Consider the following 24,225-nt stretch of genomic DNA (forward strand, 5'->3'; position numbering starts at 1 on the left):
TATAAATGTGATTAGGAGAAACGTACAAAGTTCTTCACTGTTTCTGGAATGAAATGAGACATGATGGACATCAATCACTTTGGAATTGATAATTGCTTACGGGACACCGATGCTTAACTACTTCTGGTATACTCAAAGAACTGCATCAAACTCAAAAACTTACTTTATACCAGTTAAAAGCCTGGAAAAGCAAGAATAATAGCACCATTCTGAATGCACATCAATGCAAACAAGATCAAGATATGGTGGAGTGAAATTATTTGTAATCACAAAAATCAAACTTGAAAAAACTAAGAATTTTACATGAGAATAAAAAAGGAGGTCTAACATGGTGGAACACACACTTCATGAGAAAACTGTAATCATAAAGACAGTAAAGATAGCTAAAAAAAGCAAAAGACAAGATAGGAGATTGAAGCAGATTGCCCAATTTTTTCCCCATGGCTTATAGCCTCTGTAGATATACTGCCTGAAAAATAGAACAGGCTAGTCTTAAGGAAACCCTCTTATTTCTACTTTCTTGGGTATGAAATGTAACCCTTTTAATGCCCACTCTGCATTTGGCCTAAGAAAGGCTGCAATATTTTGCATCAAGGTGATTTTGATTATAGAAAAGTAAAACACAAGCTTCATTTATTATCTCAGTCTAGCCCTTAAGATGATCAGTTTATCATACACCCTCTATGATTATCCTTCCGATTCCAATTCTTCTACTACTTCTCTCTCCACTCAGATGACGTGGCACTGCAGTTTTGGAGGGAGTCACTAGGACAGTCTTGGTACAGAGGAGCCAGAATTGTCTCTACAACCGTAAAATCCAAACACAGACTTTGGCCAATCACAGTATAACTGAACAAATCTGGCTGAACATACACGTATATTTTCTTCCATTTATACTCATTCTCATTTAGCAATGCCATCTCTAACTCCAATAACTACTTATTGCTTAAGAATCAGAACGTCCTACATCAAATCCTGTAGCCTTCAGTTGCAGCCTGGTGCAAAGTGTTGGATCCCCATTAGCTTGGGACTACTGAAGCAAAACTACTCCCAAAATCACTAGCATTTTTGCTCAAACCTAGAGTTTACTTTTTACAAGCAATTCAGAAACTGGACCAGTCTCACAACACTATTCTGAAGAGCCAGAGATGAGATGACAGTTTACAATACACGTCAAAATGAAAGACTGCAGAATAAACAAGCAATGCACATGGAGGGCAATTTCTCTCTCCACAGTCATCACAAGAATGATATTCATCATCACCTGCAGCTGTCCTCTCCTCATTTCACAGAATCACAGAATGGTAGGGGTTGGAAGGGACCTCTGAAGAGCATCTGGTCCAACCCCCCTGCCAAGGCAGGATCACCTAGGGCAGGGTGCACAGGAACGCATCCAGTCGGGTTTTGAAGGTCTCCAGAAAAGAAGACTCCACAACCTCTCTGGGCAGCCTGTTCCAGTGCTCTGTCACCCTCACAGGAAAGAAGTTTTTCCTCAGGTTGAGGTGGAACTTCCTGTGCTGCAGTTTGTGCCCATTGCCCCTCGTCCTATCACTGGGCACTACTGAAAAGAGACTGGCTCCATCCTCCTGACAGCCACCCTTCAGATATTTATGGACGTTGATAAGGTCCCCTCTCAGCCTTCTCTTCTCCAGACTAAAGAGCCCCAGGTCTCTCAGCCTTTCCTCATACAAGAGGTGTTCCAGTCCCTTAATCATCTTCATAACACTCTGTTGGACTATCTCCAAAAGTTCCCTTGTCTCTCTTGAACTGGGGAGCCCATTTGATCTCTATGAAGACTTTTGCATGTTATAAATCACAAAATAGGTGTGATAGTGAAAGGCAAATGAACATATAGAAACATTCAACCACAACTCATACATGCAGTCTTTTAAGCATCCATTGTGGAAAGCAGTTTTCTGATACAGGTTTGGGCTTGGTGCTTTGAATGAGTTGTTGCGGGCGGGGTGGGGGGATCTCATATGGAGGAATTTGACACTATAACACCACTCTTTGCATGTGCTACAGTCTGTTCATACAAACACCTCATGCTTCACATGTAACACTGATTTGGACGGTATGCCATCCATTTTTGCAGGGCTGCCAGCTTATACTTCATTGTAAATCAGGAGAGAAAAGAGTTTCATAGGCTGTAATTTTTCGTCATATAAAACAGATGCCTTAGTCAATAAATTTCCACAATGTCTGGAAGACTCATAATTAAAAAATGAATCCAAACAAAACAACCATAAACTAAACAAGCAAATATGTAACTTGTTATAACAAGGTATCTTTTTTTGACTTTGAATTTTACAAATACAAAGATTATAAAGAAAATTCCAGAACATAAATTATATTCAAAAAGCAGGCAAACTATGAAAAAGTCCCTTAGCAGAGTACGAGCCACTTCTACAATCTTTAAAAAAGCATCAGATCTTGATAAACCATAGCCTATACTATGGCTTTTGGATTAAATGTTAGTTCAGTGATGCCCGTTAGAAAACAACGATCACCAAGTGGCTTTTGTCACCTGTTATCACCAACACAGCACCCAGGGAAGTGTGATGAGGTCAGAACTAAGTAAATAGCATCCAAAATAAAGTCTGTGATGGGAATATCCAGAACGGCTCCAGAAGATGTCTCCCCAGTATTCACCCAGGAAAAGCCCTGCCACTTTTTAAATTAATATTATTGTTATTAAATATAATTGCTCCCAAAAAAAGTCAATTTACTAAATATACATTAAATAAATTACATTAACATTTAATTAACATTTAGTACCTATTTTCCTCTTTCTCCTACAATTTGCTTTATGATTTAAGTATTTGCATTTTTTAAATTTTATTTTATTACCAGTTTAATCTGCTTTCATAGTTCTGATCTACAAATTTATTTTTCCCATATATCTATTATAATTTGATCCATGCTTCCTTGTTTCTCTTGACACTTGAAAGTGGCCTAATGGAAAGTTTTGCAGAAAGGAAGACAGAGACATTCTTTGAACATGACAGCAAGAAGCATGTGGTAGTTTTCAGTCAGTTATGAATGATCTTGGTCTCATGGAAAGCTTGCACGCATTTTACTAAGTAAGAGGTCCTATATGGTCTTGCACTTTAAATGTCATTTCAAGATACACCTTTCATTTCAGATTTCGACTTTTTCCAAAATAATCCTGATGTAGGGTCACTTCTGTGACTTTGAACCATAAACCAGAGGTAACAAAGTCTTACAGACATTCAAGAAGGCAGTAACACTTTTTAAAGTTCATCTTCAACTTTTCTGTTGCATATAACAGCATGAGTCTCAGACTACATTCTTTATTTGAACATTTAGGTAGAGTCAGTGATATATATGACGAACAGTAATACCATACCCAGAAGAGCACAGCAGCATGCCTTTGCTCTTCATGAATGACCTGCAAATCCTCCTAACCCATCCTGACCACAAAAGAACAAGAGAAAATAAAGCTGAACAAATTCTATTTGCTGCTAGTGAACATCTTCAGAGATAAAATTGGCCAAACTACACAGGAAGAGGTCAACAGAACTTCTAGCATTAATATCAGCCATAATTAATAGCTTTGATTTAGATATCTGAAATTAGCATCATGCCATTCAGAGTAGTTTGAACAAAATACATTGGGAGGAAGCAGAAAAACTTTCATTCCTTTCCTTGACTAGAAAGGGAAAGTAATTAAGTTTTTATTTTTTTAAATGAACACTTACACCTCAATTTCAATTTGTTTAATTTGTTTCAGTCTATCCAGCAAAAGTAGTTATAATGTTAAAAAAAGATCACTCATTAAAAAGTTCATTTGGGCTAATTTTTAAGGGTAGAGTTGATAATATTTGAGACCAAGGTATAAAGAAAAACTATGTGCCTTCATCATTAATGCTGAAAAGATTCATTGTGCAAGTTCTTAATGCAGGATTAAAATTTCCTTTTTGCTACTTGTGTCCACTCCCCCTCTTCCTTCCACTGAGTACCACAAAGAAGAGCATGACTTCCATTTTCTTTGTAACATGCCATTAAGCAGCCAAGACCAACAAGATCCCATCACAGACTTCTTTTTCTAAGACTGAACAAATTCATATCTCTGCACCTCTCCTCACCTGCCAGGCATACTGTTCTCCAGTTAATTGATAGCATTTTACACATGTTGTATTATGAAGTCTAAAGAATAGACATTGTCTTGCTCAGTCATATTCAACCACTTTTACTTAATGCGAGTCACAGAATTCCAACCCATTAGGCTTAGCATTGTTCACTTTTACAGTCTTCCAGTGTTCTTTTTGTATTGTTTTTAACAAAGCAACAAAAAATGTTTTTCTTAAAAAAACAAACAAACCCAGGATTTGATCTCACTTTCATTCCAGCACGAAACACAAACTAAATAGTTGGATATAATCACAAAAAGAGAGAAACCAGAATTGGTGAAAGTCTAATGGCTCAAGGCCATATCCTAGCTCATTCAAATTAAACTGAATTTTACAATAAAATTCAAAATAAAACCCCTTAAAATGCTGGCAATGACTACTAGCCCTGACCCTTGTTTCAGAACCACCCTGCAATATACCCAGTGCTTCAACACGATTCTGAACATGGAAAATTCCAGCAGCAGATTTAGATCCTCAGTCATTCACATTAGGTATGTATTTTGGCCCCTGGCATTCCTCCTGTTTACTTGTAGCTTCAAGTTCTAGTGAAATGTCAACAACTCCCCAGCTCATTCAAAACTGGCAAATGGTTCATTCCCCTTCCACTGTGAATTAATTCATAAGACATTGGAAATAATCTGAGCATCAAGTAACATGACCAGATCTAGACTAGTCTAGACTTACTTTAAAGTCTAGGTAGTTTCCTATCTCTAGTAAACTTCTGTCTACTTTGTTTACAGAGAAAAACAAAGCAAACAACCCCCCTCCCCTCAAAAGCATCACATAAAATAACTCCAGAAGTTTCCAGTCCTAGTGTCTCATTTTCTCAAACAATTTAATTCTCCCTAAAGCCACCTTCATTCAAGTTTCCCTACTTTAATATTTGCTCTCACAAAGAAGTCTATTTTCTTCTTGCAAAGCTGTGCTGTGCTAACAACATTAAATTCTTTTTCTTTTGAACTATCTTGCTAAAGCAAGCATCAGTTATATCAGCTTGAGGACCTGTTCAGTTCTCTCTTAACTTTCTCAGTGAGGGGAAAAAAAAAAAACCAAAACCCACCCCCATCACTCTTATTTCATTTCTTGCCGTCTGAGAACAGTAACACTCTCTTAAATTCAACTGTATTCAGGACTATGCATATACCACAGTAGATTAACACTTCCACAAAATACTTCTACAATTTTATAATGAACCCTACTGCTATTGAATCTCACAAGGCTTCCGCCCCTCCGCTTGGCTTGGTGTGTCATTCACCCCCACTTTCTACTGACACCAAGACTTGGTTCCCCGTGCATCCCAGTCAGTAATTCTACAAAACCCTAAAGAACTACCTAAGACAGGTTAATTTGAAGAGTGCTGAAGATACAGAAGGTGCAGAGTATGACACGTAGTATTTTATAGTAATAGTTTTCTTCAAACGCATATTTGGTTAATAGAAACCCAGGTCTGGCATAGACACGGGCCTATGTATACTCACGATGTGCAGCTGCAGAAAATCACCGAGCCCAGGGGCACTGTCAATCCGAACGAGAATGCCATCCTTCACTGTTGTGCTGAAGCCCACAGCAAGACGGTCTGTCCTTGTGCTTGGTCTGTCATTAGCTGGCCAGGTGTACAGGATGAGACCTCCACTCTTCCCAAATATATACGTGGCACCAGCTACAAAACACAAAACCAAAGAAAAAAAGTATTAGTTAACCATTTCTTTTATTTATTTGCCAACTCCGGTAATAACATTATGACCTCTAAGAGGAATGTAAGCAAGCAGATGGTTTCATTAGTTAAAGGGGTGAAATTAATGCCTCCTTCTGGCCGGGTTACTGATAACACAAGACAACTCCAGGAAAATTAATTGAGTAGGTTATGGAAATATATATTTCCAGACTCAACCAGGTAACAGAAGAGGACAACACGTACTAAAATCCTTCTATTTTGTGACAAATGACATCCCGAGTCCTCTTTGATATTGAAATTTATTCCATATGTGTTATAAGACACATTAAATTGGTGCTCTAGAATGCCCTCTCCAACTTCTCACGGGTATTATTCCTTCTATAAAATTGTAAGTTTTCCTTTGTAGGGCAATGGCTCTGGGATGCTAGATACTTCTTCTGGTGGAAGGAGATATGAAGGTGAAATAGCTTTTTATCAGACAAAACATATCTGTACCTTCACCATTAGAATTGCACCATTAGACTTGATAACAAACAACAAAATTCCTTCCTTATGGAAAGTTCATCTTTCAGATGAGCATGGACTCGAGACTCATAAATACCTCTAGAGAGTAATCTCAGTGTGCACGTATGTTATTTAGAACATCCTCATCTTCTTACACACATCACAGCAGGGGAACTACAAACAAACAAGCAAGCTTCCCCTTAAGGTATAAATCACTCAGGAAATTTCTTCTGTATACAACCTGAAGTACATTTTATTAGTACCTAAATAGAGACAACAGCATTTAAGATAAAGATAAGTGAAGACCTTATCAAGAATGAATTATTTCATTAGTGCTAATATCCCAGATAATGCCAGATAAGACAGTGCTGTTAGGGGGGAAAAAAACAAGCCACACCTGCTTCAGAAGTATGGGATTCAATCTTACATGGGGATTCAAAGGGAATATTTGGCAGTTCTCCTTGAGGCTGGGCTTGTCTTCAGCTGAAGACCATTCACACACACTGGGAGACTATCCTTTTCTCAACACTTCCTAAGAATTTTGGACACCTAGTCCACATATTTCCAGCATCATTTGTCTTTACAGTGAGCCTGGAAAGTTGTTCCTTAACCTTATTTTTAAGGACACCACCAAACCTCTCCAAAGCTGAACACTGTCCTCCCACGTTCACGAAGGCCATCTGAGCTGAGCAAGAACAGACATGCAAGTGAGGAATTATTCTCGCAGATGAAGCAGCTGAGAAGCAAAAGCATTCAGAGTTCACATTCTCACTTTTGCTCAATGTTCTGAGTTAGGAGCAGCATTTTATAACTCAGCAGTTATAAAATCAGCCCCTGAGCTTCTTGGAAAATACGGTTAAAACTGCTGTCCGAGACCCACGTCTACAGGCAGGACAGGAACGACACTTCCCAATGCTTCAGCCACTTACTGCACCTCATTTTCTGAGCACTATTGCAATGGGTCACAAGCTACAGAATTGTAAGCAAAAATAACCAGCTCCTATTACTGCACTGGGGATGAAATATCTGTAGAAAGTACAGGCAATGTACTCGGTACATTTTCCAGTCTGAGTGAAACTACAACTGGTGATCTTCCCCCCCGCCCCGCCAACAACTTGTATCAAGAACCCCAAACAGAGTAAATGTAATTAGATAGATAAACAAGTGGGATCATATATGGGTAACTTCTACAGTTGCCTACAAAGCTGCAGCTCCACTATAGCTCTTTATGACCTGAATTCCAAAAAATACTACATATTAGTAGAAATAATTGATACACTTCACCCTCACCTAAGAGGCTTCCTCTAGACATCTCAGCACACATTACCAAAACAGATATCCAAAAACTCGGGCATAGAGAAAGGAAACAATTTGCGAACAGCTGACTCGGTGACGTAGTGAAAATGAATCCACGCTTCCTTCCTTCCAGGTCTGCGCATACCCACCAGAACATGCCCGGTAAATTCAAACAAATGTTCTGAAATCAGGGTCAGGTGGGAAATTTCACTCATAACTCTGAATTAACAGAAGAGCACATTGGCATACTGGAACTGCGCACATGTATTATTTCAGTTCCAGAAAGATTAATTTTACAGACTGAACTCTATCTCTGCATTCAGCTTTGAACTCAAGATGGAGGGTGCACAGCTATTAAAAAACATGTAGAAAGGGGGTTTTATTTGTCTGTTTGTTTAAATGCATCCCCAACTGTATCTGTAATCACTTGGTTAGAGAGATAGTTGGACATGACTGGGTAATGAATTATCTATGGCTTCCCACCATGCACAATATCAACAGCCCACTATAACCTGCATTACAAATATCCACCTTCAGTTTCTCCGTTTGTTCTAAAAGTTGTGTGTATCACATTACAAACTAAAACAAGGCATAGCAACGTGTTAAGTAAAACAAGATGAGTTAACTTATTGTTGATGGCTTCATAGATTAAAACCTGCTTTCCAAAACTATTCTCTCTTGAACTGCAAGTTCTCCTCCTTCTCTTTGTACTGGTTATCAAGCCCTTGAGCACCAAAAGACAAGCTTGGAAGAGAGTTCTTCACTATTTATGAAGACAGATGATTTCTTTGCCTCTCTAAGAACTATTTGGCTGCAGGTAGAGCATGTCAGTGCTCCTATGAGTATCAATTAGAACCAATTATGTCTTCATAGGCCTGTCATGGGACTTAACTGCTTAACGGAGCTCATTTTCTCCTCAAAGAGCACAGATTTTTGCTTCTAGGCCCAACTTGAACATATTCAGTACTTCGGGTTTGTGGACGAAGATCATTCAAATGCAACAACCAGAGCAGCACCGCTCAAATTAACCTGTCAACTGAAGCCTAGCGGCCAGCAATTGCCTTATTATCCAGGTCAGAATTATCTGGATAATGATAGACGGGCCACTTGTTTGTTGGGTACGTCAATGTCCCTTCCCTTCTCACCTTTTTGAGGGTATACAGGATACCCATTGCCTTGTTTGGAAAGAGATGGCATATTAACATTGCACCAGTACCATTTTTTTCCCAGAAGAATGAATAGCCACTCCAGTCTGAAACCACAGATGCAGACATCAAGTAAAAGTGGGAGAGGAAGGATAACGAGTTACTACCACACTGCAATCACATAAAAAAACAACCCAAAACAAAAACAACAAAAACACCCATGCACACAAAAAACTACCAGAACCCCAGAAACACAAACACACTTGATTTAAATACTTCTATTTGACTGCAGCAACCATAAGTTTATGGAGTTTAAAACTCCAAGAGAACTGAACAAGACAAACAGAATTACAACCCTGGACTTCAGGAAAGGAGATTTCAGCTTCACCAGAACTTCACAAGGCCTGAACAACTCTATCTGGTTGGCCTTTGCTTTAAGTTGGTGTGAGTGACCAGGTTGGACTAGTTTACCTCCCAAAGTCTCTTCTGATCTTAAATCAGTAACTATCCCTTCTTTGTGGTCTTGCAGAGAATTGTAGACTAATTAAGTGAAGAACCAAGTTAAGAAAAAAGCTGGTGAAATGAAAGTCTGCTCAGCTTGAGATCTTCTCATTGTACCTAAGCTTTGTTACAGACCTCTTTATTACACAAGAGCACACATTTTTTTCTGAGACTCTTTCTCTGCAAAGAGAAAATGGATAATACACTGTTAATGAGCAGCCACTTGATATTTAGTTTTTCCTCATTGTTCAAGGCTTAGGTGTATACCTCCTTTAATAAATACAACACTGACTGTGCCCTGAAAATAGAGAAGTCTGAGGGACTGATTAAATCCATTGTATTTGTTGTTACAGTGCTTTACCACTTCAACTATATAACACTGACTTCAGCCTGTACTGTGCAAAAAAAAGAAGAAAAAAAAAAAAAAATCAAAGATACGAGCAGACAAAATTATTTCCCCAGTCAGCTGTGAGAAATGCCACTTCTCAAAGCGCCCCGGGCCAGATTTACTGTACTGACATGCGAGAACAACAGGGAAGAGAATATGTTCAGCTACTCTACTAGGATGTTGCATATGGAATTTGGTCAGCATTGGAAGCTCAGAGAAGTGAAGAAATACATGGTGAGGGAACACTCCCTACAGATTTAAGTCACTAGGACACCACCACATGTTCAGCATACGCAAAGCTTATAAACTCATAAACTTCTAGTTTGGCAGAGTGGCAGTTGACTTTTTCCAGAAATGACATAACTTGTAACTATAACTTACAACATTGGTATTTAGAGATTTAAGAATCAGAGAGATGGATGAGTTGGAACACAAATGACAATGCTGTTATTTAAAGTCTGCATATCTAGCTTAGACAACATGTATTTGCTAGCTATATTCACAGACAGAGCCATTTGATTATTTAGTTTCAGTGAAAACAAAATAGTTTGAGGCAAACACTTGTCATGGAAAATTCTTAACAGAGAAGTTATAAGCACTGTTATAAGCCACAGTAAATGAAGCCTCCTAGTGAGTTGTGCTAATAAACATTTAGTTGAGTTTAGCACTAATTTTAAATCAGTTATCACTTCTTCCTCATCATCGCCCAAAGACTTCAAAAACCTATCTTAAGGAAGGGTATCCTTCAATCAATATAGTACAACTGCAGCAGTTATATCCTGCCTAAAACTAATCCTGTAAGCAGCAGAAAACAAGTCTGTCACATCTGCATAAGATGTAACTTCTTTTGTGCCTTAGGGATCCTGTGAATCTCTCCACCTAAAATATCCTATTGCAAACTCTCCGTTTGCATCTACTAAGCCATCAACAGTCCATTTTGTCTCAGCTACAGTGCAACACATATGCTTGTTTCACAGCATCCAGGAAAATGCAATATTTGGCAGGTATTATAGCAATGTTTATATATTCAAGGGTTAACTGCAGTAACTGTGCACTGGGAAGTAAGTATGAGTTTAACGTACTACGAATACCATAGTTCAGATTTTTACAACTAAAAAGTACTTTTAAGATTAAATTTATGAGGAGCCCAGGCCAATTTGAAAGCTACAATTACCTGAGTTAACAGAGCAAAATTTATGACTAGGGTCCCACATTCTTTTGTGACAACATTGTCACAGGCAAAACAATCTCAACTAGGGTAACCTCACTTAATTAGTTTTATTGACAATTAACATAAACTTTTATTTACTGATTCAGGCATTGGGAAACAAAGACAACAGACAATTAAAGAAACACTTAGGGAAAAATACCTTTCCTTCCCGTTTCCCCAGGCTCAACTGCAGTCCATCAGTTCTCCTCCCCCTTCCTAGTGTCCTAGTTTCAGCCAGGATAGAGTTAATTTTCTTCGTAGAAGCTAGTGTGAGGCTATGCTTTGGATTTGGGATGAGAAAATGTTGATAACATGCTGATGTTTTGGGTTGTTGCCAAGTAGTCAAGGACAGTCCAGCTTCTCATGCTGCCCTGGCAGTGAGAAGTCTGGGGGTGCATGGGAAGCTGGGACGGGACACAGCTGGGACAGCTGACCCAGGCTGGCCAAAGAGATATTCCACACCATATGACATCATGCTTGGTATGTAAAGTTGGGATGAAAAAGAAGGAAAGGGTGGAGGGTCGTTTGGAGTTACGGCATCGGTCTTCCCAAGAAACCACTACACGTGACAGAGTCCTGCTTCCCTGGAGATGGCTGAACACCTGCCTGCCCATGGGGAGCAGTGAATGAATCCCTTGTTTTGCTTTGCTTGCATGCGTGGTTTTTGCTTTACCTATTAAACTGTCTTTATCTCAAACCATGAATTTCCTCACTTTTACTCTTCTGATTCTCTCCCTTGTCCCACCATGGGGGAGTGAGCGAGCGGCTGCGTGGTGCTTAGTTGCCAGCTGGGGCTAAACCACAACATCTAGTCTTCCCTCCCTCTGGGCTGTAGTGAGAAAACAGGCAGTAGAAGCTGTCTGGGTCAATGCACAGGGGTTTCTTTCCACCATTCCTCAATTCTTACCTACTTTCTGTGCTCCAGCATGGGTTATTGATAAGCTGCAGCCCCTTAGGGGTGGTACCTGCTCCTGCATGGGTCTCCCAGAGGCCCCAATCCCATCAGGGGTGTCCCTGCTGCTGTGTGGGTCTCTCCATAGGCCCCAGTCCCTCAGAGGTAGCCCTGCTCCTGTGCAGGTCCCACCCTCCACTAGCCCCAGTCCCTCAGGGGTGTCCCTGCTCTGGCACAGGTTGTCCATAGGCCCAATACCTTCAGGGGTGTCCCTGCCCTGGGCTGCCCTCACAGGCACACCTCATCCAACACAGAGTTCCTTCTTCCAAGTTTGTCTCCAGCATGCCCCCACCAATGTCCCCTTGCACATGCCCCTCCCTGAACCTTCTTCTGTGTCTCCTCCTGTTTACCCTTTGGAGCCCCCCTCAAATGGCTCCTCCCTTCATTGCAGCCTCCCATGAACCCTCCCACACTACCTCCTGCCCCCAGGGGCTATGAAACATGTCTGAGCAGAAGCACCATGTGCTCCTCTGACACTTTGAAGTTTTGGCACATGGTGTGTTGTTTTCATTCAGGTCAGAGCCGGCTGTGACTGCACAGGGCAGTTTATGGCCTCCTCCCACACTAGGTGCTCTGCATGACACAATACAAACATAAATATCCTGATTGTGGTGGTAATTCACCAAAAAACATGAGGTGTGAAAACCTGATGATAACATCTTCCTACTTAAAATAACATGCAAGACAAGGCATAAGCCTTTCCCTCTATTATTATGCCTTTATTCCCTTGCATAGAATTACTAAAAAAGTATGGATATTGTTTTACTACTTAACATTTTTGTAAAAGGACTGGAAACTTACTTTTACATTGCTCAGTAAGGAGACAAATGGAAGACACACATTTTTTTATAGTCTAAGACTAGTAAGTATACAAACAAAAGAAGCCTGCTGCATTTTTATTACCCACTGCTCATTTTTTCAGACTTCCCCCCCACACACCCCCCTTGTGCCTCCTTTATGGTCCTACTATATTTTCTGCTTAATCCAGTATCTCTGATGAGGCTTTTGGGGTACTTCATATCCTGGTGTAAAGGTTCTACCACGTTAATTAATAATCATAACCTTCTGCTTTCTAACAAGAAGCTATCAGTTCAACTACAAGAAAATTTGTTGCGATGGCACTTTGCTCTTCTTTCTTAGCAGGCAACTGAAATTTAGGTTATTTTCAAAAAGTGATATTGTCAAAGGGTGGAATCAGTAACACATTGTATGTGACCACAGGTAGTTACATGAGCAAAGCCAGACTCAATTCACATTAGGAAGGAAACCTTGGTAGCACCTGTAATTAGAAGCTCTTTAATCAGCAGCCCTTTAAAGGAGCAATTAAATAACGAAGACACAATAGTTCAGGCATACATCCAAAATTCCCACAAAGTCTCAATAAGAAATGGCAGAAATTTTGACAAACTCGCAGAAATAAGAAAAAGTAAGTGACCCTTATCTCATTGTCCCTGGACTAGGCAGTTAATTTTCTATTTCCATCACCAGAAAAGCCACTAGTAAAGAAATGCAAGTTAGATAGAATACTAGTACGAAAGCAAGTGAGAGAGATCAGGCATGCATCGGCAGAAACTCAGTAAGCAAATGAAACTTGCTGCAGCAGGAAGCATCATTATTTGGTCCCATAATGAAAATGCAGTTCCTGAAAACATGGCATACAGAAAGCTTTTTTGCCCTAGAAAGTAACGATGAACAAAGTAACAAGGAAGAGCTGCTAAGACCAATTTCTGTTTTAATAGAATACTCCGATAAAATAGATTGGAGGTTTTGCCTGAAATCTGATCAGATTTGACTGATAGCTGCCCCAAAGATTAAGGTCTCTCCCATATGTGCACAACTTAAGGTAAACTGCATATTTGACCACTCAGTTTCCAGTCAGGGAAACAGTGGCATAGCTCTTCAGGCCTTAACTCAGACAGACAGTTCGACAACTTATTTATTTATGCTTGCTACACTGCTGAGGAAAAATGAGCCATGCTTTGAACACCAGCTCTAAGGGGAGGTTAATATAAACAATACAGATTGCACGAACCAGAAAAGAGCACCAGGACTGTCAAATGGATTGACTACTTATTGCTCCCCAAAAGTTTATCACATGTCAACAGAGACAATAAAATATCAGTTGTTTGTACACTGTCAAAAGGACGTGCATAGTCCGAGTGAAAATTAAGCTTCTGACAGTTGTTTTCCAACTTAACTCCTTCTGTACACATCAAATAGACCACGCATGCTGTGCAACTCCAAATTTCCTCTAAGTGAATTTCTTAGGAGTAAAAAAATTGAAAGAGTGACAAAAGAATATTTTTAGGACAAAGAAATGCAACAGTGTCCATATACATTAAGAACAATAGTGGTTTTCAGTAGTGCCCAGTGACAGGACAAGGGGCAATGGGCATAAACTGCAGCACAGGAAGTTCCACCTCAGCCTGAGGAAAAACAACTTCTTTCCTGTGAGGGTGACAGAGCACTGGAACAGGCTGCCCAGAGAAGTTGTGGAGTCTCCTTCTCTGGAGGCCTTCAAAACCCAACTGGACGTATTCTTGTGCACCCTGCCCTAGGTGATCCTGCCTTGGCAGGGGCATTGGACCAGATGATCTTCAGAGGTCCCTTCCAACCCTTACCATTCTGTGATTCTGTGAAAATAGGTAAAGTTTTTATCTAGTTTTGCAATATAATCCCAAACAGCATGGATGATTTGTCTGACTATCCATTATTTGTAATCACTTGAACTGGATCAGCTCTAGGTGTGCTGGAACATCTACACTGTCTAGAGAGGACCTAACAGGTGTTTTCCATTTCCAGCTTCTGCGGTTATTTTTTTAAATTACTCCTAGGGTGTTGTCCACTAAATGAACTGTTTCTTTGCCTCACTGTTACGCTAGATATATGATAACATTTCCAGTTACCATTATCAAACAAATTAAGAATCGAGGTGAAAAGGAGAAAAAAAAAGATGAAGTGAGAAGTGATCTGACTGAATTTAAGATTAATAAATTTTTTTTAGGTTAGAAGAAAGAAATTAACAGCACTAGTACGAAGTAGCGTGCCAACCCCATTCCTTCTGCCCTTCCATATTTACAAAGGCATCAGTCTTGACAGCAGCTATTCTTCCTTCTCCAGTTATAAACTGTCATCCAGTTATCCTCAATCTTAAACTTCAACTATATTTTTATCCTAATCTTTATTTTACTCCTCCTCTTCCTACCTCCCTTCACGTCACACCAAATAAAGCAAGTTCTTAGACAAAAGAATGAATCAGGGCTCAGGAGACAACACAAGCTAAACATTGACACCCCCCCGCCTTCAAGCATACACTCCAATGTTTTTACAGCATAGAGAATGATCTGCAATATCAGGATATCCCAGAGATGCCTTTGCGTTACTGTCACTCAACCACACACATCAAGAAATAGAAGTCTAGTCAAAACTGAGTATCATCAATCAGAACCAGCGTTCCTCCTCATTCTCCTGAGGACTCACTCTCTGGTAACTTGCACATCTCTCTGCTCCAGCTGCTGCATTTTCCACACCCTAAGTTTAAAAGGTCTATGTCTATTAATACAAACACCTGCTTGATTAAAAAAAAAAAGGGGTGTGTGTGAAAAAGATTACAGAAGATCTAACCATCATCATCTGGCTCACTTGACCATTGCATCACAGCATCCTTCCTAGGAGAAAACAAAGACCTGATACTTTTTATGACATGACTGCTGAAATATCCTTTTATTTATCAAGAGCTTTAAGTTGCCTAAGAATGAAGAAAACTTAAAGCCCTGAAAAATGCAAAGCTTCCAGTCTAATCCTCAAAAAAAAGCAAGCTTCTGTGCTTAAAAGCAGTTTTCACGAACTAGCTCTTTTTCTTTTCAGGATGCTCTTCTCTTGACAAACCCTCTGAGACCCAGACTGAATGCCATACTCATCTCACATCTCAAAAAGCAGACATTGTTTGACATGAAACTGAACTTCCTTTCCCGCTTTAAAATATGGAGGAGTTGCTTCTATACAAAAAGGAGGAGGAGTTACAAAATCTGCAAGACTAACACAAAACGGAAGCAGCAATTCAGATCATGCCTGCTTTCTGTGTTCCTCTTTTTTAATGACAGCAAATTAATATGAGTCACTTTCCTCCCAGTATGTGTGCCTCAGCCAACAATTGGATCAGACAGTATGCTACTTCTTATTAGTTACACTGCATTAAAAAGACTGGAAGAGGAAAAGGGGGAGAGCAAGGCAATGTTCTTAGAACTACTAGAAGATTCAAGATAGCTTATGCTTGAACTACAAATTTCCTTAGATCCAGGATACTGGGAAGATTGAGGGTTTTTTACCAAATCTGAATTTGCCACGGGGAATGTTGGGGATGTTTATCATCTCAGAAGGAATTTAGGGATTAGCTGCCAACTAAAATGGACCCAAGATGACCACAGGCATACCAATGTAAACATAACAGATTGCAACTAGGAAAATATTTCAGTAATATCTTCATCTACATTATAACAACATAACTGGTCAGACAAGGATCTGGTTAGTTCACTGCCATGTCTTCAGCACTCATCCTAAGTGGACACCCAAGGAAAACTAAGAGTAGGGCAAGCGTATTTCCTTAAAGTACACACACAGACTATGAGTCTTTTCAGCAATTAACTCAGCCTTATGTGGTTTGTAATCCTAAAGAGATCTTATTTCCAAGTAGTTACCCAGTCTCTCCTTGAATGACTTTAGAAGTTGTGCAATCACAGTAATCACTTACAAACCTTTAGCAGTGACACACAAATCTACCAGTGGTGCAGCAAGCTGAACACAAGCCAGCTGTGGGCCCCAACAGCAAAGGCAGCCTATAGCATCCTGTACTCTATTAACTCTATAAGACCATAGCTTGTTAATAGATGAAGCGATTATTCCCCTTTACTCGGTGCTTGTTAGACTGCATCTAGAATAATGCATCCAGTTTTGGAGACTCCAATCCAAGACAGATATTGACAAACTGGAGCGAGTTCAGTGAAGGGCCATGAAGATGGCTCGCTGAAGTGCCTGCCTTGGGAGGAGAGGCCAAAGGATTTGGGCTTGTTCAGCTTGAAGACAACACAACTTCAAGGGGAACTAAGGGTAGTCTCACAGCACCTGCAAGGAGGTTATTGAGAAAACAAAGGCAGGCTTTTCACAGTGGTGCACAGCTGGCAAGCGGGAAACAATAAGCACAGTTTGAAGTGAGAGAATCTGACTTGCTAGAAGGAAAAAACTTTCTCTTCACAAGGACAGACGGGCAAACATGTTTCCCAAGAAGATTGTGAAGTCTCCATGTCTGGAAGTTTTCAAGATCTGACTACATAAAACCCCAAGCAACCTGATCTGACCTCACAGCTGACCCTGCTCTAAGCAGAGACTTCCTGAGGTCTCCACCAACCCCAGGGATTCTACTGTGTGAAGAATCATCTTTTTCATACTTGTTCATGTTAAATAGATTCCATGTTCCCTAGTTTTTGTACTGGAAGACATAGTAATCTGTCCCTGTATCTGTCCTCTCAGTGTCACCTTGCTTTGCAGAAGTTTATAAAATTCAACCCCCACAGCTTTAGACAGCTAGATGACAGATGTCAATTTAGAAAAGGACAATTCTTCCAGGTCTTTTTTTTTTTTTTCTTTTGTACACCAGCAAAAAAGAAAGACATCCTACAAAAAAAAAATATACTGCTCATAACAAATATAGAACTTCCATTACAGGAAAACAAAAGGCTTCAAACCACAATGCACCAGAAGAAGACATCAAAAGAAACTACAGACACTAGAACTGAAATGTAAAATGCTGTCAGTAGACGTGCCCAGAAAAATGTGCCCGGTTACTGTGACCCTTGCAGGATATGTTTACTGGGGTCAAACTACCACCTGGAAAGAGACTTCATTAGGTGCAACTGTGACTATATTCAGTAAAGGCTGATGGAAGTATTTCTTAGTTGCATTCTGCTACCAAAGAGGAGCTGGAATCTGGATGCATTTTTTTATCTCTTGGTGTTTCCTGAGAGTGCACAGAGAGGGTGTCCTTGGATAAGCCCAGAAGACAGCATGCCAGAGGAGCTAAATACAGAGACTACGGTTAGCAATGGGAAGCACAGCAGGATTCATAGCTCATTTGGGGCCTGAAGAAAGAATAGGGATGTTAGTTCAGTACAGTTTTACAGAATCTGAATGGTAACAAAATGGCCTAGATACAGCTCAGGATGGATGGAGGCCAAACTGCTACTATTGATCTCAGCTCATTCAACTCCCCTCCAAAGACTCTCTTTCTAGTCTTGATCCCTAAGTTATGGTTTATTCCATTAAAACAAATAAACCGGGGAGGCGGGGAGGGAGGGGAGATCAAACCACAAAGGCAACTGCTGTTTTCTCAGTTTCATTTAGTCACTTCAAGTTTAAGTAGCATAACATCTTGCATGGTCGAGTTTGCACACAAGGTTTTGTTTATTTTAAATGTAGATAATCCTTTATTCTTCCTTGCCTACCTGTTAACATTCCCTTAGTCAAAGGTATTAAAACAGCAAATACAGTTCACAGTCTTCACTGCAGGAGATCAAACGCAAATTTTCAGGCTTGAATGCTAAAAAGAATTAGGCCAGAAATACTGGCTATTATCTAATACTAAATATTAGATATTTATCAGAGGCCCAGAAGGTAAGAGTTTTACCAAATCTCATATGCTAAATCAGTAGCAGAGTTGGGAATAGGAAGCAGGTTTTCAGAGATCTAACCTTTTGTTGGCCATTAGCATGGGTTTATGAAAGGCAGGTCCTGCTTGACTAAGCTGATCTCCTTCTATGACAAGATGACCCACTTAGTGGATGAGGAAAAGGCTGTGGATGTTGTCTGCCTAGACTTTAGTAAAGCCTTTGACACCATTTCCCACAGCATCCTCCTGGAGAAACTGGCTGCTTATGGCTTGGACAGGTGTACTCTTTCTGGGGGTAAAAAACTGTCTGGAGGGCTAGGCCCGAAGAGTTGTGGTGAACAGAGTTAAATCCAGGTTTTTTTCCAAGTGTTCCTCAGGGCTCAGTATTTGGGCCAGCTCTGTTTAATATCTTTATCAATTATCTGGAGGAGGGGATTGAGTGCACCCTCAGTAAGCTTGCAGATAACACCAAGCTGGACGGGAGTGTTGATCTGCTCAAGGGTAGGAAGGCTCTACAGAGGAATCTGGACAGCCTGGATTGATGAGCTGAGGCCAGTTGTATGGGGTTCAACAAGGCTAAATGCCGGGTCTTGCACTTGGGTCACAACAACCCCATGCAACGCTACAGGCTTGGGGAATGTTGGCTGGAAAGCTGCCTGGTGGAAAAGGACCTGGAGGTATTGCTCAACAGCTGCCTGAACATGAGCCAACACTGTGCCCAGGTGGCCAAGAAGGCCAACAGCGTCCTGGCCTGTATCAGAAATAGTGTGGCCAGCAGGAGTAGGGAAGTGATTGTCCCCCTGTACTCAGCACTGGTGAGGCTGCATCTCGAATACTGTGTTCGGTTCTGGGTCCCTCACTACAAGAAGGACATTGAGTTGCTGGATCATGTCCAAAGGAGGGCAACGAAGCTGGTGAGGGGTCTAGAGCACATGTCTTATGTGGAGCAGATGAGGGAACTGGGGTTGTTCAGTCTGGAGAAGAGGAGGCTGAGGGGAGACCTTATCGTTCTCTACAACTACCTGAAAGCAGGTTGTAGCAAGGCAGGTGTCGGTCTCTTCTCCCAAGTAACAACTGATAGGATGAGAGGAAACTGCCTCAAGTTGTGCCAGGGGAGGTTTAGATTAGTTATTAGGAAAAATTTCTTCACTGAAAGGGTTGTCAAGCATTGGGACAGGCTGCCCAGGGGAGCGGTTGGGTCACCATTCCTGGAGATATTTAAAAGACATGTAAATGTGGCACTTAGGGACATGGTTTAACGGTGGACTTGGCAGTGCTACGTTTATGGTTGGACTCTATGATCTTAAAAGGTCTTTTCCAACCTAAATGATTCTGTGATTTCAGTTTGTTTCAGCAGCATGCTTTTGAAATAAAATTCTTCATCTATCACCACTTGCCATGCTTTGGTTCACATCAGAGCAGTCTCACAGTGCACAAACTTGACTCCTTTCAAATAAAACTAAACTGGAAGATGCAATCCAGCTGTTAACAAATAATTAGTCTACAGGACCAGACTAGAGCTAGTCCAAAGTAAAGCTTCAGAAGTAAAATGCCTGCAGTATGGATCTCAAGTTATGGTTACTAAATTTCATTCTGTACACCCACTCTGATGCTAATTGTTGTTGTAGACACAGCCTAGTCTTCTAGGACTAAATGGGGATGTTTTGGTCTACCAAGGAAACAGAGTTCTGAGCTTTTTGACCTCTCCTCAAATATGACCTTGTCCCTCACAAGGGCTTCTCTGAGAAGAAAAGCATTTATAGAAGCTCACCATTCCCAAGGCTTTCTAACTTTCCCCAGGGTCACATAGTAGGAGTGAAAAAACAAAAAGTATCCAGAACTAGTAATACAGCATACAAAGTATTCTGTAAACAATATGCAGCTTTTCTTGCTATTGCCTCCTCTTGCCACCATGAAAGGGCAGCGACCATTAGGAGAGGTAGACACACGTGAGCATTACACAGGCAATCTGTTAAAAGGTACCATGCCAGGGTAAAAGACAAGTGTAATGGTTGTTTAATCATTCTCACCATGAAGTGCCAATTCTTTAGTCTCTTATGACATTCATGAATGATGCAGAGGGCTGGCATGATTAATGGAGAGCAATTCCGACTGACAGATACTTTCAGAGAATTTATATCCTCCTCGCACTGCCAGGACAGAAGGGCTCTTGAGCTGAGTTATCATTTGTTCCATGAGAGGATTTACAGTCTTGCCAGCAACTCCTTTTACCTTACTTTATAAAGCGTTTATTTTGATATACCGACTGTGATCATTCAAGAACAACTGTATCTGAAGAAAGTCAGCAGGGGAGAGAAAAAGCAGAGTGGTTCTGAGTAACTTGCTCACCTTGACCTGGGAATTCGTTGCCCTCAGCCAGTTTGCTTTGTCTTTGGTATTGGCTCTTGCCCAGCATCCTCTGCTACCCCAATTACAAATGTAATATCACTCAAGCGAAGACATCTAATCTCCCATGCCTGGCTACCCTTCTTTGAAGGCAAAAAGATGAAGTTTAGACACAAAAGCCACCCACCCTAGTCCGTCCTTACCGTTTCACTAGAAAGCACCTCAGCATCACAGTTTTTACACCACACTGGAGTGGTCTCCATCTTACAGCTGCAGGCAGCAATGGCTCCTGCCATGAGATTCAGTGGCAAAGACGCACCTAGACCTCATCTGGAGGAGCAGGGTGATGCCCTGGCATGTTCCTATTCTTGAAGAGGGTCTATGCAAACTAAGAGGAAGAATTCAACTTGCTTTCCTTTCAAATGAATCTGTCATTATATTAAAAGGTAATGCATCACATCACCACACAGTACTAAGGTAGACCAGTGATGGATGCTACCCAAACACCTACGTAGACATGAAAGAACTTCTTAGAGCAGTGAGTGAACCATATGGTATTTAATGGGTATTACTAAGAAGTTTTAGAGAGATTAGTTAAATTAATAAAGCTGAACAAATAGCTAAAAATGGGTAGGCCATGTCCTCTTAACCTCGTCTCCTACTCCCACTGAGAAACTCTGATTAAAATTGATGAAGATTTCCTTCACTCATACTTCAAGTGTATATTAATCTCCATCTCTGCAAGCACTGAACCTCAATATTTTAGTTTCAGTCTCTACCGCTTTATTGTGAATTGCCAGCCATAGTTCCAAAAAAGCATTTAATTACCACATCATTTATTTGGGAGACAACACAGGGAACAGTTCCCTTTCGGGTACACCTTTCTCAGAGTGCCAAAGGCATACAATTCTCCAGAAAGCTCAGGTCTGTGCTTCCTAAAAGGGAGAAATGTCTCTTTCAAGCTGGAAAAAGAAATCCCAATATATCTTTTTTTTTTCTCTCCTGTGCTGTAAATGCAAACTATTGATTTACCTCTAGCTCTTTCATGCCTTTCACACGCTTCAGTAATACAGAGGATTTGTTCTTCATCCTTTCATCTCCAGGCCTGGAATGCCTCTTAAGCCCCACGTTAAGGGTCACGCATTCTTCCTCAAACTGCAGCACTTGCATCCTACAGAGCTCTACAGGTGACAGCTAGAGAGGCATGCAAGTAGCACAGAATCATTTACGTCCTGACTTCTTTGGAAGGTGAGAAAGACAGACGGAGTATTTATACATCCTAGTTTTGAAAAAACTTTTGATCATTTATGTTTAGCCTTTCAGAAGCATCCTTCTGAATGTGATATAACAACAGTAAAATATGTCTAAGAAGTAATATCCAATGCCTGCACCTTGCATTAAGCTGAGCTGGCAGCACTGAATAATGCTGATGGCTCAACCAACAGAAACCATAACTTCATACTCCCATAAAAAACAGAGAACATGTAGGCCTTCTCACCATAAATGCCTAGAAACAAAGAAACATTGAATAATTGGAAAAAACCTGTAGAGGTCATGTAGTTCCCTCTCCTGCAACTCAAAGCAGGTATTTCCTCCCTCTCTCCCCTTCGGGCTGAACAAGCCGTATTGTCTCAGACTCTCCTCATATGTCATGTTTTCCAGCACCTTTACCACCTTGGTGGCCTTCTGCCAGACTTGCTCTACTCTTGATACCTGTCTCTTACTGTGAAGCCCAAATTTGGGCACAGTACCCCAGACATGGTCTCACAAGTGCTGACTAGAGGGGAGGAATCCATCCCCTTGGCCTGCTGGCTGCACTCTTGCTAAGGTAGATCACCATGAAATTGGCCTGCTTTGCTATAAGGGCACACTGCTGACTCAAATCTAAATGGTTATCCACTTTTTCTACACAGCTACTTTCTTCCATTCAGTTGAAAAACAGCCGGTTGTCCTGCTGCACAGGAATTCTGTTGGACTTTTTGCCACTGTTGGACTTTTGTTGGACTTTTTGCCACTAAGCAAAGCCCTTTGTACCAGCAGTCCAGCCAATTTCCCACCCCTTTTATCATCCACTTACCTAGCCCACATGTCACTCATCGGGATACAGGGATACTGCAGGACCCTGTATCAAAGCCTTTGCAGAAGTCAAGGTAAACAATGTCTCCTGCACCCCCGTTGTTCACAAAGCCAATCTCACTGTAGAAGGCAATGGGGTTGGCTAGGCATAGTTAGCCCTCAGTAAATCCATGTGGGCTATTCCAAGTTAGTTTTTTGTGCTTTGTGTGCTTGCAAGTAGCTTCTAGGCCATTTTGCTCTAATCTTCCCAGGAACTGGTGTTAGGGTGACTAGCCTGTAATTCTCTAGTAGACATGGCATTTGCCTTTTTTTCTGTTAGTCATAATATCCCATTAATAACATTTTCACTTTTTTTTTTTTCTGCCCCCACCTACTTTCTGTCCTAGTACCTCACAACTCCTCACTGTATTTATTGAAGATCAAAGCACTACAGTGTGATGTAGCTCTTGGATCTTAATATTTCTTCTATCCTGGAAAGAATTTCCTTCCTTCACATGTACTATCCTTGATATTCCTGTTAAAAATAGATCTCCCCTTGTGACAACTCAGGAAATCACTTTCAGTCTCAGGGCCTACAAGAATGTGTTACTTCATCTATAAGGGCCTGAAAACGTAAAGAGAAGTTCCTATTCCAAGATCAACCACTTAGTTTATCAAACAGCAGAACCTGCTCCTGAGCTATACAATTAGCTAACTCTTTCATGAAACACACCAAGTGCTGCCAGCGTTCTGTATACCGTAATGCCCCATTTTCTTCTAAATACAGAAAAGTGTTTTACTTCTTGTGGGAACGGACCTAGAAACCCAGTTCATTAATCTGATCTTTTCTTCCATTTTGACCAAGTCAAATGATCTCTCTCACGTAGTATAGTTGGAGATATAGGTTGGTTCTTCAGGTTTAGGTCTTCTGCTCCAAATCCAACTCACAACTCTGCTCCTTTGTTTTAAAAAGACTACTACAGAATTGTTTTTGCTTTTCCATAAGAGAATGCTGACACAAGACACTCGCAAAGCCTGTGGGAGCTGTGGTTTCTTCAGGGAAGTCCTTCCAACTTGTCATTCTGACAGTTATATCTCCGCTTCGGAACTACTATGTATATTGGAATGCATACTTAGAGCAGAAAGCAAATTCCAGGAAAAGCCAATTTTCTTTCACTGGTCTCAGAAGTGCATGCTGTTCCATGGGCTCATTTTATTTTGTTCAGAGGTTCACAGGCTATTCTGAAAGGTGACTTCCATACAGGGAAAACTTTGAAATACTTAACACACTTGTACATTAATTTATTTCTTTTTATGTATAATCAGTTTCCCTGTCAC

General features: G+C 40.7%; 1 protein-coding gene across 6 annotated transcripts in view; it reads right to left on the reverse strand.

Annotated features, from left to right (window-relative positions):
• NRXN3 (neurexin 3) overlaps window positions 1-24,225 on the reverse strand; it is a gene marked incomplete at its 5' end in the record, with an annotated part of 994,726 nt that overhangs the window by 264,425 nt on the left and 706,076 nt on the right. For all 6 annotated transcript variants that reach the window (XM_082000671.1, XM_082000673.1, XM_082000674.1 and 3 more), the window contains one exon: window positions 5,633-5,814. In XM_082000671.1, coding sequence (XP_081856797.1) covers window positions 5,633-5,814 — 182 coding nt within the window. The remainder of the gene's footprint in view (window positions 1-5,632; window positions 5,815-24,225) is intronic.

The sequence above is a fragment of the Phaethon aethereus genome, assembly GCF_964289735.1.
Source record: "Phaethon aethereus genome assembly, chromosome: 5".
NCBI lineage: Eukaryota > Metazoa > Chordata > Aves > Phaethontiformes > Phaethontidae > Phaethon > Phaethon aethereus.